The sequence below is a fragment of the Odontesthes bonariensis genome, chromosome 22 (assembly GCF_027942865.1).
Source record: "Odontesthes bonariensis isolate fOdoBon6 chromosome 22, fOdoBon6.hap1, whole genome shotgun sequence".
Classification (NCBI taxonomy): Eukaryota; Metazoa; Chordata; class Actinopteri; order Atheriniformes; family Atherinopsidae; genus Odontesthes; species Odontesthes bonariensis.
In genome coordinates, this window is record NC_134527.1 from 6,536,064 (window position 1) to 6,553,531 (window position 17,468).

The window sequence follows — 17,468 nt, forward strand, 5'->3', positions numbered from 1 at the left end:
CCTGTGGTGGTGGAATCAGAATAAGATTATGGTAAAAACAATAGAAAAGCTGAAAATAAAACATTGCTATCAGACTACTCGTCCCCTTTTGTTTTTTGGAAATTTAGAAGGGAAGGAACCTATGAATAAAAACACCAACCTCCTTTCTATAAAGGTTTGAATTAATCAGTTGAGATCAGATCAGGAAATCACACGTGTACAATCAACATGGATATCTTTTTTTTCTTTTCTTTTTAATGTCAAAATTATCGACAACACGGATATATGGCGATACCTTTTTTGCCGCTGCATGAGAAGCTTTTGTGTGACTGACCCACACCACTTGCATCGGGAGTGTTCCAGTTTGTTTGCACACAAATGTGGAAACCGTGAATTTGACGAATTTGAATTTGCATTTCACACAGTGCTCTCACAGCTCTTGTGAAGCTCTCTCATGGCCACTCTGCGTAACTTTGGGTGCCTTTTTCTAAAATATCTCACTACCATGTCAGTCTCGTATAATCCACCACTCGCTGGGCAGCAAATTGGGCATTATAGTTTTATTATACAGGAAAATTGGTTCTGTTAGTAGTTCACTGGTGTTCACATTTAGATAGTTTTTATAACCTCAAAACAACATGGTTATACTGTCTTCAAAAAAAAGGGCCTTGGTTCTTTGTCTAGCTTAGACCAATGTCTGAGATCTGTATTCCTTCACAGTCAGAGTTTGGTTCTGGCACCGTGCCTGTAGACGCTTTAGTAATGGTGGAGCAGCTCAGGGATATGTTGTTCTTTGTAGATTTCCAAGGACTGCACCAGGTGTTTTAGTTATTTTTGTTGATTTAAAACTTTTCTGAGGATGAAGTTTAAAGAGATGAGCTCTAAAAAACGACAGGCTAGAAAACTCAAGGTTCTGTACCTATAAGAATTATAAGCATGAATATAAAGATGTCAATCAGTCTGCAGACGGAGTCTTAAAAAGACGCCAGTGAAATAAGTGAAAACAACTGTGTAGATGCACTCTAGTGTGCTTTCCATTTGGTGCTCTTTTAACGCAATATCAGTGTATGCTCATAAATTAGCCTCGCTGGCAGTTACCTCAAGCCCCATGACACCTTGTGTAAATTACAGACATTCCAATTTGTCCATCCAAAAACGGGGCACATTTGAACCAAATTTCCTTCAGCGACAGGGAAACCCTCCCCCCAAAAAAACATGTTTCAGTTATGAGAATATTCTGGATACACTGACATGTGTCATTTGGAAATTTCCCAGCCTTTTCTTTTTCTTTTTCGCCTTATGATAGCCATGGGGAAAGATGGTACAAGACCAATTGTTGAAAAGAGTACTTCTTAAACCTCAAATGATGGAAATCCAGCATAGTCTCAGGGAGGCCTTAAAACTGCCACTGAAGGTAATCTATTGATTCACATCCTTGGATCGGACTTGATAGATAATTCTCTATTGTCTCAAAGGAGTATTTATCAGATTTGACAGATGCAGAAGTCAACAATTTGAGATCAGAGGGGTTTGGTTGAGGAATTTCACTTTTGAGTAGCAACCAGAAGATCCAAGTCTGTTTCTTGTCAAAACCAGTGCTTTCTCAGTTTAATTTGGCTTGAAACTTGACTTTTGTTTCCAGTAGCTGTTCTGCTTTTCAGTTATTGTTTGGTTTGGTTCAGACATGAAAAAGGAGAAACTGAGAAACAATGAAGTTGGGTTATAGAAAGCGTAGTGGCTTAAATATTCTATGAGAAATACTCTCTTATACAGTATCTTATACATATCTCACACGGATGGCAGCCAGATATATGTCCCTCTCAAAAATAAAGACGCTTATTCTGTGAAATCACTACTCAAGTGTCTGGGCGACATAAAGGCCTGGATGACTATAAACTTTTTGAATTTTAACGAGAAAAAGACAGAAGTGATGGTTTTTGGTGGCACTACTGGGGCCCCCCTTGTAGATCTTGGCTCCTTGGCCCAGTTCATTAAGCCAAATGCTTCAAACTTTGGGGTAAAAGTGGATACTGATCTCAACTGTCAGATAAATTCATTTGTTAAATCGAGTTTCTTCCACTTGAGGCAGCTTGCCAAAATTAAACCTATTCTTTCAACGCAACACTTTGAAACAGTAATCTATGCCTTTGTGACCACTAGGCTGGATTATTGTAATGCACTTTATGTGGGGGTTAGTGGGTCCTCCATCGTCCGTCTTCAGATGGTGCAAAATGCTGCCGCACGTTTTTTAACTGGCACACGTAAATACGAGCATATTTCCCTCATTTTAGCCTCACTTCACTGGCTGCCCATACATTTCTAGGATCAGTTTTGAAATGATTTTATTTAGTTTTAAAACCCTCAATGGCCTTGCCCCATCCTACCTCTCCGAGCTGATCGGCTGCTCCTGAGTGTACCGAAAACAAAGCGCTAGCTCAGAGGTGACCGTGCCTTTGCTGTGGCGGCTCCTAAACTGTGGAACGATCTGCCTCTCCATGTCAGACAGGCTTCCTCTCTGTCTGTTTTTAAAACCTATCTTAAAACACATCTTTTCTCCTTGGGTTTTGACATGATGCGAAATGTTGGATGTATTATTATTTTAATATATTTTTGTTTATTTTAGTATTATCATTGTTCTAATATTATAGCTGTTTTATGTCTTTTAATTTGTCTTTTGTCTCATTGTTGAGGGAGCTGGGTGTAAGTGGACAGAGTGTGAGGAAAATAGTGAAGGAAGTGTCAGATGAGGCAGTAAAGTCTAGTCAGTGGATTTGGATTAGAAGAAGCAATAGTAGCTGGGGGCCCAGCAGGGGGAGCACTTAGGGTAAAGGCCCTGTCACACTGTTGCGTATGAGAGAAGCGTATGAGTTGCGTATGAAAATTAATCATACGCACGAAAAGTCCTTGAAAATAAAGAATGACTAGCGTATGAGTAGCATATGAACTGCGCATGCCCAGCGTACGTTTCAACGCGCCTATAGAGAATGAGGAGTCACGTGACTCCGGTCGGCCGGTCGGCCATGTTGGCAGAAGACGCTATTGGTTGCCAGGGGCAACGCCATTAACTCAGCAGCCTTTCCACATTGCTCCATTATTGCAGTAGACGACGCGCTATCAACATCTCTCGAGACATTCATCTCGATCATGCCTCCCAAGAAGCAATCGTCGTTTGCCCGTTCCCTGGGCCGAGGCCGAGGTCGAGGAAAAGGCAAAAAAACACAAGAATCATTCTCACTCAAACCTGCTGAAATGCCTGATGCACCCGCGGCTGATGAGTTACATGCTTCTGAGTGATCAAGATCCCCAACTCCTCCTCCTGACCGCTCCCGTGAATCGTCGGTTGCCTGCCGCAGGCTATAAATACGCTAGCTGTACGGTACACCTTCATGCCAACATATGGCAATTTATGTCCAGCGTTCTCGACCTATCAGTAACGTACCTATATCGTACCTCTAGCGTATTCAGCGTATGCCTATCGTATGCTTAGCGTATTAACCATACGCACAAAAGTTTTGAGCATGTTCAAAAATTTATTTCTGCCTCAGTGTATGCCAACGTATGCCAACGTATGCCAACGTATGCCAGCGTGCTCGAAACGTATACAACCTATGCCTAACGTTCCCCTGGCGTATGTCAGCGTATACCAGCGTATGAGTGATAATTTTCACACGCTAGTGCCATACGCAACAGTGTGACAGGGCCATAAACAGACTCTTGGAAGAAGCAAGAAAGAAATCCAGGATGTATTTAAGTGGAGGGTGAGGCCCATGTGAGCCTTTTGAAACCAGGCGGCCATTTTAGGTGAGTTGGCCTGTATGGCCTTGTTTTTGCTGGCATTTTTATTGATTGTAGGACTGTTTAGGTGAGTTTGTCTGCTGAATCTGCTAGTGTGTCTTGTCCTGCCTCCACCTCTGATACCCTCTATACTTTAAGTACCCCTTACCTGAACCAGGGTTTGAATCCCATTCCTACTTATCTTTACCTCTTCTATTTCTACCCCCTACCCAAACCAGGGTTTGTATCCCCACCACTATGACTGGTGTGTAGTTGGTGAGAGGCTGGGGTAGCTTGTGGTTGTGGAAAAAAAAGATTGTTGTTGTGTTGTGAGGAGCAGTGATGGCTGGCATTAGGGGAGTGACTCTGGGACGCCAGTGATCACTGTCTTGCCTCCTGGAGGTGTTGTGGGCCCAACTATGTTATGTTATGTCTCATGCTGCTGACCCGTTTTGGCCAGGTCACCCTTGTGAAAGAGATCCTGATCTCAATGGGCTTTTATCTGGTTAAATAAAGGTTAAATAAAATTAAAATAGAATTAAAAAAAAATTAAAAAACTAGACGAAACACAGATGAAAGGAGATTCCCACCTGATGACCCCGAATACGTGTTGGTCAGCACTGCTCACTGGTCTATATAGGGATTATAGGGAATTATTCAGGGTGGTCAATTTTTTCTTTAGCACAAGTTTCTTGTGTTTACCTTGAATCTATTCTTGTATTTTATTCTTTTATTTTTGTTTTTAGTTTTCTGTACAGCACTTTGGTCCACTGTGGTTGTTTTAAAGCACTTTATAAATAAAATTGGATTGGATTATACCACATAAAAATCTACCTGGATTATGAGTCCTATCGACTCTGCAAAAGAAAAGACTTTTGAGAAATTTGTTATTGGTGGAGGCATAAACAATACTGCCAGGGAAATGGATTACTTCTAAAGTTGAATGTTTTCTTCGTTGAAATTCACAATTTGTGTCCACCCATACGTACACAAATATTTGAATCTTTCTTCTTAAGTAGACTGTACAAAATCACATCTTAAGTTTCCATCTGCCAACTTTTTGGCAGCCACAAATAAAATGTTTGAAATCGTTCAACTATTAAAAGAATTTCAAATTATTTATCTTCAAGAGATCGCTGTTCAGTTGCGTGTGTTTTCAAATTGAACACGTTTTTAGTACAAAACATCAAATGCACATTAGAGTTTATGGAATCTTTTTTGGGAGAAGCAAAACTCATCTACAGTTATTCTTATTCATCTGACAAATTCAGATGTAAAACACTAAGTCATAACTTTGTAGATACTGTGACCATGCTGTGCTGTCTCCCACAGATAAACAATCCAGAGAACTGTGACTTTTATATTTCGAACCAGCTCCATTAAAGCCTTTTCTTTGTTTATCCCTAATGATTTCCTAATGACAGGAATAATGTCCCTGAGCTCACACTTCAGCTAATGCTAAAAAACATCTTTGATTGTTAAAGCATGCCTCTTTAGATTATTTTGCCAGCCCGTACAGATAATTTTATTTATACACAACCCCATTTCAAAATATGATCATTTTAAAAATTATATCTCTTCAGGGCAGAATAATAGACTTTTGGCTAATGGGGAACTTCCAAAACAAGCTAATAGAAACAAAGCAACATTAGCTTTCTTGTGCTGTGTCTATGAAAATAAACTGTACAGTTGGTATTCACTCAGTGGGCTCATCACTGCAATTGTCTCCCACATCCACTTTGATTAAAATATATTGATTCTTGCTGATAATTCAGGTCTGTTGGTCAATGCAGAAAATGCCTGCCTAAGCTGAATAAGAATAAAGAACATTAGACTGCAACCGCAGAGACATTCTCTTTAATTTAATCATATTTCAGAGGTTTTTTTTGCAGCCTCTGCTCATTCCCATTAACACAAATATTAAAATAAGCTAAATGAAAAGACCGATTTGACATTTCTCGTGCCGCAAAATATCATCATAACATTTATTGAGACAGAAAATAATTCAAGTAAACAACGCAGATGAAAATTGTGGCAGGTTGACAACAGCAACACGAACAACAACTTAAACATGGGAACATTCTGGATATTTTGGGGTTGGATATGTTGTTTAAAAAACTCTGTCCAACATGCTCTTATAAGCCATTATTTCAGCAGGAATGTGTGTTGATAAAATTCAGAATGTGTGCAGCCACTGGGAAAAACATTTTACACAGGAAGGGAGTTTCAAGAAAGTTTTCCAGTTTGATACATGGCACAAAGACACATTGACAATAATTTTTCGACTTCCTGATGCAGTTTCAATTCTTGTCATGTGCCTTACTTTGTTGCTCAACATTATTAATCATGATCGTCCCTTTGTAACGAAACCTCACTTTTCTAAGTGATTAGATCGAAGCTCGCCTTTCCACTTATGAGCCTAGATCCACTTATCATGACAGTTTTTACCTTAATGTGACTGGGCAGCAACTCTCATTGAATCATGTGCTGCTTCTTGAAAATGAGAGCTGCATGTTTAATACGAGTCTGGTGAATTTATTTCCATAAATAATACTGAGAATGATGGAAGCAGACACAACGCTGCATGAGTGCTCTTCACACACACACAGTTAACACACACACACCTAGTAACACGGGAAACAAATACTGCTGTACACATACACAGAAAGCAAGCAGTGTTTTTCATGTATCTTCCCCTGCGAGTGCCCCTCATGACCTGTTATTGTGCTGTGAATCATTACCTGTCAAGCCGTCTGTTTTTCTTTTTTATTGATAAAAGCACATGCAGTGTCACGTTAAGATAATTCAAGCCAGTATTATTTTGTATCATGAAATGTCATATGGCTAGCTCCATAAATATTTGGACTTTTAACTGTCTACCAAATCATATTCCCAATTATCAGTTGATATAATTAATATGTCGAAATAACTCCCTTAGTCCAAGTAAGAGCAAAGAGGGCCCTCCACAAGCTGCAAAGCATTCTTAACACTATTGGGAGAAAGACCAGATAAGAAAACATCTTAAAAAGTTTTGGATCATCATTCTGGTGATGGATGAAACTAAAACGTGAAGAAGTGGAGGAGTTAGTCATCTGATCTCTGCTCTGCTAAGATTGAGTTTCACTCTCTGAAGATAAAAGGAATAAAGGGTGACCGAGAACACACGCAGTTAAAGACGAGGCAAAGCGTCACAGGGGAAGAAACCTATTCTTTCTTTCTGTCTACAGATTTTTAAAAGGGGAAAAAAAAGGCACTTAAAATGAACATTTTCATGATGTTATGTTCATTGCCAAAGAAAACAAGTACACACGATAAAGAACCCTGCCTTCAGTTTGGGTGTGAATATCATGAAATTAAAGCTGGTAGTCTGTCCTTTAAGCATACAGCCACTGTGTAACTGTAACTCTACTGTATCTTGGTTAATGACTACAATATAAAAAAAGAAAGTAAACAAAATTCCAGCACTGTCTGTGTATGTGCAATCTCGTTTCTCGATGGAAAGAGTCAGAAAATCTCTTTCTGCTCATTGCAGCGTAAAATTAAACCTTCGGCTGCTTAATTTCCAATAACAACAGCTGCATGTTTATTAGCAATCTGAGACAGTCCAGTGGCTACATTTATGTAAAGTGTGGGAGCTTACAGAGTTTAGAAGAGTTTGAAATGAGATGTTAAAGTACAAATCCTCAACTGCAGAGCAGGATGACAAAACTATTGAGCCCTGACCTGGGGTGATTGCATAAATGAAAACCCATTTGTCTTCTGGAACTTCTTTTTACATCTTCCCTTTAAGAGATAAGCCTTCTCGGGTATTCGTCATTTTTACAGTGTCTGAGGGGAAGAAAAATGTTTCTGATCCAAGCACTATGGGGTGGGGGGGTTGATCGACAGAATCAATAAAGATTTGTTGTGTTGTCAGGGCAGGGTGGGACAACACAGACATCTGTGGAACATGCCATCCAATACCAGCCTGCAACGAAATCTATCCTCTGTGAATCCTGTGTTGCTGTGACTGGTCATTTTCTAGAGTCGGCAGCGTGATGGTACAACAAGTACTCCACTTAAAAGGACAAAATAGGTTGTTTGTTTGGAGCCTCACAAGCCGTTACAGTGACCTCTAAAGTGCCATCTCTATAAAGCAGCAGGAGCGAAACACAATGATTGCCCCCCACACTCAAGCAGACACCACTCAACTGATTCCTTTAGAAAGCCCCCTTTAGAGATGGGCTTGAGCGGTATGGTATGTGTGTAGATGTAACGACCAACTGTTCTTTGGTTCAACCTGCAGTCACTGTAGAGACACATTCTGCAAAATTTTCATGCCAGTTAGCAAAGCGCTCTGTGCGTTACCACAACCTTGTAGCTGCTTTCTTTCCTGATGTACTTTAAAGGGATAGTTTGCCTCTTTTGACATGAAGCTGTATGACATCCCGTATTAGCAATATCATTTATGAACATTTTCTTACCCCCCGCTGCGTCCTGTGAGCTTCGCGCTATTTTGTATGTATGAATGTATTACTCTTTTGAACGCATATTGTTTTGAGAAGCAAGACGCTTTATTTTCTGGACCCTTGCAAACTAGCCGGACTACCTTCGTCAACGCCAAAACGAGGCTGGAACTCGGCTCACAGGACGCAGCAGGGGGTAAGTCAATGTTCATAAATGATATTGCGAATATGGAATGTCATACAGCTTCATGTCAAAAGAGGCAAACTATCCCTTTAAAGTCTGTACAGAAGCTTCAACAAATCCACGATAAATCTTAATCATACACACCTTACAACTTAATGTTTCTAAAACAAATAAAGTAGTTGTACCAGTACATTGTAAATAAAATATATTTGTGATTATAAGTTAGTTAATAACTTAGTGTCATATAATTTTTTTGTCAGTATTATAATTCTGAGTCACTCTGGGCCCCTCTTAATCGTTTGCCCCTAGAATCCTTCTCCTTTTCCCCCCTTTTCGGCGCCCCTGCTCACACTACATACCGTCACTTTATGAGGGCCCCAACATCCTTTAGCATTGTTTTTGCCCGTGCAAACCTTTTGCTGTGAAAGGGAGGCATTTTTACCCAAACCGTGGCCAATTTCTCCCTTTAATCAAGTATGTTTTGTGCCTAAACTGTTTTTGATCAATGCTAATCAAGTTTGTGAAACAAAAGACCATCGGCTCGTTCCAAAACCAAGCTCTCCTTTGCTTCCTAATTGGAACTTTGTTTTCATTATTCATGAGTCAGTTTTTTTGCTCACAGCATCCATTATACTACGGCTGGTGTGTCACAATAGCATCATGACTTTGACAAGACAATATTGTTTATTGTCCTGGGAGTGGGAACCAGTCATATCAAACCAGTGGTGCTGTAACCACTCTTGCATCAGTTTTACAAAAAAAACAACAGTGTTTGTATGCAGTAAACCCATCCGTGAAGCTCATCACTGGCAAGAAAACAGCCTCCACACACAGCGGTCCATCATCACGGCAGAGAGAGAAAAACATCTGACACCTTCTCATTTATCTAACACCACAAGCAATTATGTAAAACACGGAAAGCTGATTCAACAGATCTTTGATGAGGCCTTTACAAAAAACAAATGCAGGACTTTTTCAAGCTTCAGAGTGGTTTAGTGAAGAACCTTTGCATTGAACTGTACAATGAATTGTTCCCCTTTATTTACCCCATTCCTAAATATGTGTCAGTACATGTAATACATACCAATGCACTCTTACACCAGCCAACACATTCTCAAAGCTGTCAGTGAATGCTAATTATCCCCACAACTCCCGAATAGCTCGACCTGAACGGCTTTTGTGCAAACTACAGGAATATCACTAAATATTTAAGAAGGTTGTTTTACAGCTTGGTTTTTATTCCTTGGCAAGCAGATAGCAGGATATACTTTATATCCTTGTGTCCATAATGGGGAAAAAAGGGCTTTTGGCTTGAATTTATCAAGTCCAGCTTCATATCTAGTCCAAGAGCAGCTCTGGAGTGGTGGTCAAGTGTATTCAGTCTCCAAATTAAATGCCACTTGATGCTAATTTTCCAGAGCTAAAGCAACAGAGCCATCCTCTGCCTGCTCTGGACTTCATCTTGGCCTGCTACCTGATGCCTTTGAGGATTATGCTCACCTAGGAGTTGTACATAAATGTTGCTCAATGGAGACCAAAAGCTCAAAAAGGCCAATCAAACAGCCTCCCCTGAAATGCCAAGAGAGAGGCGTAAGACCTTAGTAGACCCGTGAGTGGAGGAGTTCTGTGGTACCGGAGTCTGCCTCGCTGAGAAACACCAAGCCTTCAGCAGACTCTTACTTTGGACTTGTGAACTGCGCTCCTGGTCCAGACCACCAACAGATGAGGAGGAGGCTGAAAGATCCCTGCAGCAAGCCCACGAGGTGACGGAAACATCAGTTGTGGGACCGGAACTGGAGGAATGGGCGGTGACGTGTCCTTGCATTTTGGCAGATGGCACCCCTGTTCTCAGGCAATGCCCACGCAACACATTGTGGAAGGCTTTTTTGAACTCCCGGCTGAAGCATGGGTAGATAATAGGGTTAATGCAGCTGTTGAGGTAACCCAGCCAAAAGGTTATTTTAAAGATGGTTTCAGAGGGCTTTAAGGATGGAAAGATAGACCCTGGAAAAGAAGCACAAATGGAGACTAATCAGAAAATGGACATAAAAGAGTACAAATAATTAAGCTCACTTGGAAAGCCAGAATGGCTGCCAGGTCTTTTATTTTTTTTAGGCGTCCTACTCCTAAACTTTTTTGTAAAGTCCGTGTGAGAATTTTTGAGAACATGCAAGTCTTCAAAAAAATTGGCCCAATACAATTCTTTTGATCCTGAAAGAAAAATAAAAGCTATTTAATCCAGACATCTGTTTGGTTTTCTTGTTCTTTTTTATAAAAATGAGTACTTCACGGCAGCTTTTTATTCTGCTGGGTGCTGTACTCACCCTGTTTTAAGAGCTTATTAATAACTCCGTGTGGGACATGCAGAATTATAGCACTTGGAACACATTTGCAGCTTCTGTGAAAGGTGGGAGACTAACAAGTGATGAAGTCCACAAAAGGCTTTTCATCTTCATTTTTTTTCTAACCTTCAGTCTATGGTTCTTAGACTATCATTGAATCAGTTTTTCAAAGAGTGTTGTGCTGTGAACCATGAAGGTCTGTCTCAATTGAAATGTATAACTGTCCTTCTGTGACTGGCTGCCTTGGGAGTCCAAAGAGTGACTCGATGCCTCTAGGCATTACAGCCCATTAAGCCTCATGCTTGTTATCTATAATAGCTTTCTTAGAGTGGAGCAATAGTTTGGTTCATTCCATTTCATCTCACAGTAGAAGGCAATTCTGATGTTTTGTTTGTTCTATTTGGTTGCTTGTAATTGAATTTCTTGATGTCCCTCCAGAGAAACTACAGAGTTAGAAGAGTCGAGGCTCTGCAGTCTTGGTGAAAGAAGGTCCCGCTTTGACATTTTGCCCACAAAGCAAAATATTTGATCATGCAACATTATGGAAATAATTCAGGCCTCAACAGCTTTTGTTTCATTGTTGTCGCTGCAGCGCTAACTCATATTCGGGTTCCTCTTTTTAAAAGCTGAATTTAGACTTTGAGTTTTTAAAACAGTATGACTCTGTTGGTCCGTCATTCCACTCGTCTCTCAAATGGTTGGTCAGCTTGTCAGTGCACCACGTGAACTTCAGAGTGAAATATCTCATCAACACCTGGGTGTATTGACACAAAGCTTTGTGAAATATCTGATCAGTTACAAATTCAGGTCACCTAAACATTCCCTGTAATTACTTTTTGTGATCCTGTGAGTTTTCATCCAGTGCATCAGGTCAGAATCTCAATTTGTTTGATACTTTGATCTATGATGAAATGCCTTTGAAGTCACGAAACAAGAATTCTTCAAAGGTAAGGATTCTTTTATGAATATTGCCATGCAATGACAGCGTGGGTCTGAGTCCAGCATGCCCAGCATGCCCAGCATGAGGAAATGGAATTCAACCATCGTTTTCCGGCCCTGTGGTGGCCTGGCGACCCATCCAGAGTGCACCCTGCCTCTCGCCCAATGGCAGCTGGGATAGACTCCAGCCAACCCGCGATCCTGAATTGAATTAAGAGGGTAAAGATAGTGACTTACGACTTTTTAAAACTGCTCTCAGTGTAATCGTGTGTACACAACAGCGGAAGATCTGAGCATCTCAGCTTACTTTGCCTGGCTTTTGAACTGGAGATCGCAACAAAAATGGTGCCAGTATTTTTGTTCACGATATTCTCTTAGGCTCTCATCAACTAAATTCATTGTCGGTCCACACGAATGAATCACATTCGTCTTTCTGCTTTGCTTCGCCATTGCATGAACTTCTGTTTTGATTCTGAATTGTTTTCGCTAAAGGAAAATGAGTTTTTCAAAGAGTGTTCATATCCAATCCAAGCTAGGGTTAATGCAGGGTGAATGCAGATTCACGAGGAAGCGGCGTGGCTCTGTCAAGGCTTGATAGAGAGAAGTGCTACAAAAATGATAAACACAGAATTGTTGATGCAGCCGGTGACAACAGTCCCAGTGGTTACCGTGGTTACCAAGGCTACCAAATCTACAGGCAGCACAGGAATGAAAACAAGATGGTTGGAGCCAAATCTGCCGGCCAAAGACATAAGATACCGATGAATAAATCATGTGGGGGTGGGCAGGTCCCGTCACTTTCTTCACCCGACAGAATATTGCACACGTGCGTGAGTATGAATGAATTATAAGGCATATTAAATCCATGACACTTTCAACAGCAGAGGACCCTGAAGTGTCATGGATGTTTTCTTACTTTTCTCTGTCTGTGAACACTGTGGCTCCCCTTGACCCACTCCAAGAATCACTTAATGAAGTGAAGCCATAAAAGCATTTTATTTAAAAGGTAAAACATTGCTTTATTGAGTTTCGTCCATAACACCATCATTATTATCCCCCTCTTTGACAGTGTTTTCGAAGGTATGATTAATTATAGATAAAGCTGAGAACCTCTGGCTCAGCGGGGGTTTTTTTTCTTACCTTTTCCTAGAACTTAAATCCTCTTCTGGATTCTGTGAATACATTTCCAGAAGAGATCATTCATTTAAATGCGTTGTTTGCATCTTATCTCTAGATTTGCATGATGTTACTGTATGTGTAGAAATAAAAGGGGGGAAAAAAGTGGAAAGGCTCTCTCACAATGGTATCACTAACTGCAAGACTTCTGATCCAACGAGATGCAGTATGTGGCACGTATATCTGGTTCCCTGTGCATGCAGCATCAGCAAAATGATAATTCTTTTTTTTAAATTGACACATTTCCCAATGACGGGCTTCGAAATTGGTGTTTAATTGCTCCCTCTGGTTGAATGTTTCAAGTCTTCTGCAGTCATAAACACACTCACCAGTGATGTCAGTGTACTTACACATTCCCACAGCAGCAATGTTAAATAATTCATTTTTAGATTATTTGTGATTTCTATATCCACTCTTAGTTTTCATGAAACTTACAAACACACACAGACATAATTTTCTCTATGTTTCTGTGGGGAAACTTCATTGACACGCATTCCCTGGCCCCACGACTGAAAGGCTAACCCTAACCCAGCATAAACTTTACCATGACTTAATTCTCACCCTAAAGCCAAGTCCTAACCCTCAAAAATCCCTTTGTCCCTTTGGTCGCCATATTTATGAAGTAAAGTAACTTATCAGGTTTAATTTACAGTGTTCACGCGACCTGATTTAACTAATAAATGGGAGTTTTGTTGCCTGAAAAGGGACAGACCATTTCCGGTTTCTTTTTCTAATTTGCAAAGACGAGAGATTTGTCTTAAGAAATGTGAAACGTTTTTATCAAAGAGCATAACATTTCCAACAGTTACAAGATATCAAAGGCCAAAGGCCTTGGGTTCACAATGTTTGCAGGAAGTTTTAAAGTCCTAAAACTGTTAAGACCCCCTTAGGATGTGGTGCTGAGAAGAAACTCAATAAGAGAAGTCTGAAAGAATTTATGAGGATTGTGGAAATGAACCACACTGAACGTCTGAAGGGCCTCGGGGTGAGCGAGAGCCAGTGGTCTGTGATGAAGTAGAGAAAGAAGTTTAAATTGTGAACCTGAATGAGCTGAAGGTGTCAGGCTCTCTTAAAACAAAGAACACTGATTTTTTTTAAATTTAGTTGATGAAATATGGTTCAGTTCGTTAAAGATATATTTCATATAGAAATAGAGCTGAAATGATTGATTTTACCTAACTTGAAACAACAAAAAAATATTCACATCCTCCTTTTGAAATGTGGGAATTTGCATCCGTTTCTTTCAGCGCTTTTGTTTCATTCTTTTCATTTTGACTCACTGTGTACTTCAGAGATTTCTGAGACCAACTCAGGAAATAATCAGCAAATCAAAGGCGACAATAATTAGTTGCTGCCTGATATTTTGTGCTCCAGCCCCATCAACTATAACCGTGAAATCGCTTTTCATTCTACACGAGATGTAATGATGGAAATGTGATTGTGTTAAAGTCCCAGGGTGAAATTTTCACAGCTGAACTTTAACATGAGCGTTTGTACTGTGTTGCTTTTGTATTTCTGCTTCAGAGAGCCTCTGAATACTTCCTCTACCATTATAAATTCCACACTGAAAACCGCGAGACTGACCTTTCTCATTGGCACTGCAGCGAAAACTCCCCATCTGTTGACTGAGTCCATCATAGGCTATATGGACTATGTCCTATCACACAAAAACCTGTCAGACCATGTTGCATGAACGTGCACGGATCCTACATTATTGATTCTTCTGCGTCAAAGCCTGGAAGGTCACTGAACCAATCACAAAAACAGCAGAAAAGCAGAAGAAACAACTTACGAGTTGATCTAATCAATATTCTGCAGCCCCATTAGTTGTTTTTCTTGTGAATTCTTTTAAAACCATTTATGAAGCACTGCTTCATCTACTTAATTATTCAAGCTGTCCCCATTTGCAGTAATCTGGAGTGGCAATTTCAGCCTGTATTATCCACTGCCCACTTAACCAAGCCCAGTGAAGACACCGATGTTGATGGGAGAGAGGCACAAAAAGGCAAGAATGTTGTTTGTGAAAACAAACTTAGAAAAGCCACAGTATTTCAGGGATAGTTACTCTGCATGTGGAGAGAAGAAAGCAGAGTAGAGCTCTTTGAGAATGCATTGCATCGGTCTGAATATAGGCATAGATAGTCAAACGTGGGGAGGTTGTGTCATGCTTTGCTTTTGAAGGCATTCAGTGTTTTAGATTAGAATATCAACAAGGCATTTGATAGCAGGACGGTGACCCACATCCACACATCTCACAGTGCAGAAGGGTGGCTGAAAAGGAAAGGATGGGGTAAGCTGGTCAGCAATGTGTCCACTCCTAAATCTCACTGCAATCTCTTGGAGAGAGCTCAAATTTGCCATTAAACAAATTCTTGAATCTAAAGTAATGGAGGAGTGGCAGAAACTACAAGCAGACTGGTAAAAAGAAGCTTCTAGATGGCTACAAGAGAGACTCAGAGATTCTCATTGTTGCTAGAAGAATGTGAAACCAAATATCAGAATGTTGCCAACAGTCATGTCAGGGGAACATCAGGGGGTCTTGGTTTGTTATTGTCGCTGTTGCTCAAATTCTTTGGGCACTGTGTTAAAAAAAAACTGATACAATACTCGATCATTTGCATTTATGTCTGAAGATATTCTGAATGATCTACTTGGAATTCAAGGCTAAAATGTTCTGCCAATTATTCTGTGAAGCACATCGGTTGCTGTTTTAGGTTTGGAAGATGACAATTCTTACTTTCACTAAAACAGATGCTTAGCTTTGGGAATCTGAAAATGAAACTTGAGATGCAACTTGGGTTTTTATCAGGTTCGGTGCGGAGAAATTTAGGAAGTACCTACCAATCGGTAAAACCAGAAAAAAAGGGAGCCAGCACAGAATGAAGCACCCGACAACAATGCCAAGTGTCTTGGCTGCCTTTTTTTCTTTTGAAAACTTCAGCAGCCTCAGCAGGTGGAAGGAGGGCCGTTTATGCGTTGCAGGGTCCTCACTTTCCTCCTGTTTCCCTGCCTGAGCAGCATTCCCTCTGTGCATCCTCAGCGTCACCCCCTCCATCTCCACGCCCTCTCCCTGACTGCTCTTCCTGAGGGTTTTGGTCTTTCTTCTCGCCACTATGTACACACGGCAGTACATGGTCAGGATGATGGCCAGTGGTATGTAGAAAGAGACTAATGCTGAGAACAAAACATAGCCAGGCTCCTCTGTGATCCGGCACACTGTCTCATCTTCTGGGTCAGGCTCCTTCCAGCCAAACAAAGGACACACAGAAATGGCTGCTGAGAGTCCCCAGAGGGCAGCCACTGCTGTCAGGCCTCGCCGCCCAGTTGCTATGGCGGGGTAGCGCAGAGGGTAGCTGACAGCCAGATAGCGGTCAATAGAAATCACACACAGGCTGAGGATGGAGGCGGTGCAGCAGAGGACATCCAGGGCAGCCCAGACGTTGCAGAAGAAGCGGCCAAACACCCACCTGCCCAGAGCTTCTGAGGTGGCGGAGAAAGGCAGGACGGCAGAGCTGAGCAGCAGGTCCGCCGCTGCCAGGTTGGCAATGAAGTAATGCGTCACAGAGCGCCACTGGTGATGCAACAGCACAGACAGGATGACCAGGACGTTACCAAGGACTCCAAACACTAAAAAGACCAGCAGCACAATCCCCAAAACCACCGCCTTGCCTACATCCACCTCTTGGTGGGTGGAGGAGCTGCAGTTGGGGCATATATCTGCTGAAGAAAAAACACTCATATTCTCAGCATGAACCACCGTAAACACTTTCTTGAGTGTCTGGCACACTGATGGCACTCACAACCACATCTGTTCCTGAAGGAATTACTGCTCCATGCCTCTGCTGTGTTCTGCTCCGTCCAGCGCAGAGGGGGAAAGTTTTTCCAGCTGCAAAAGCTGCTCTTCCACTTCCTTTGCAGACGCAACAGCTCTTGCCAACAATCCAGCGATCATGTGGCCGGGCTTTCTTGGCTTATTGTCGTATCTTGACAGCGTGACACCACCACAGTCTGTCATATTTAGACTGAAAAATGGTAATGAAAAGGACACACGCACAAAGATAAGACCTAAGTGGCAGTTGCTGATGGATTCGATGCTGATGCTGAACGGCCTCAATGCGAGAAACCTGTAAAAGAAGGAAAGCCATTAAGTATATTTAACCACAAATCAATGATAGTTTCCTTTTATAAATACTCCAAACACGCTCATGATTCCTTAAACCCTGCTCTGTTTTTGACCCAATCGATTCAACATGTTGGCCATAAATAGCTGTGAAAGCTCATTACAATTTATTAAACTAAATAAAAGGTAAAAACATCACTTAATAGTCTGACTTTGTTACAGCTTCAGCAAAGAAAACATAGCGAGTGCTTGAGTGAACAAGGGAGCATTCGCAATTTACTTTATATGCCACAAAAAATCCAAAAAAAACAATGTTTCCTGCTGTTCTATCATTTTTTACCGCTGTGAGTAAACAACTGACAACCATAACAGTATATCATTATTGAGATCTGTCTTTTGTCTAACCTTTATTTAAGCAGCCAGATTGATGTTGTGGGGATTATTAGAGAAAGGGAAAAATATGATATAATCACAGAACAAAAGGGGCGAACACAAGGACACCAGAGCAG

At 41.1% G+C, this 17,468-nt stretch overlaps 1 protein-coding gene across 1 annotated transcript; it reads right to left on the reverse strand.

Moving 5' to 3' along the window:
- Nucleotides 1–8,519: 8,519 nt before the first annotated feature.
- On the reverse strand, nt 8,520–16,931 carry adra1ab (adrenoceptor alpha 1Ab). Its single transcript, XM_075455523.1, has 2 exons — nt 15,681–16,931; nt 8,520–10,386 (listed from the first exon to the last, which is right to left on the reverse strand). The coding sequence occupies exons 1-2, from the start codon at nt 16,576–16,578 to the stop codon at nt 9,938–9,940; spliced, it is 1,347 nt and encodes a 448-aa protein (XP_075311638.1). The 5' UTR covers nt 16,579–16,931; the 3' UTR covers nt 8,520–9,937.
- Between the last annotated feature and the right edge of the window lie 537 nt (nt 16,932–17,468).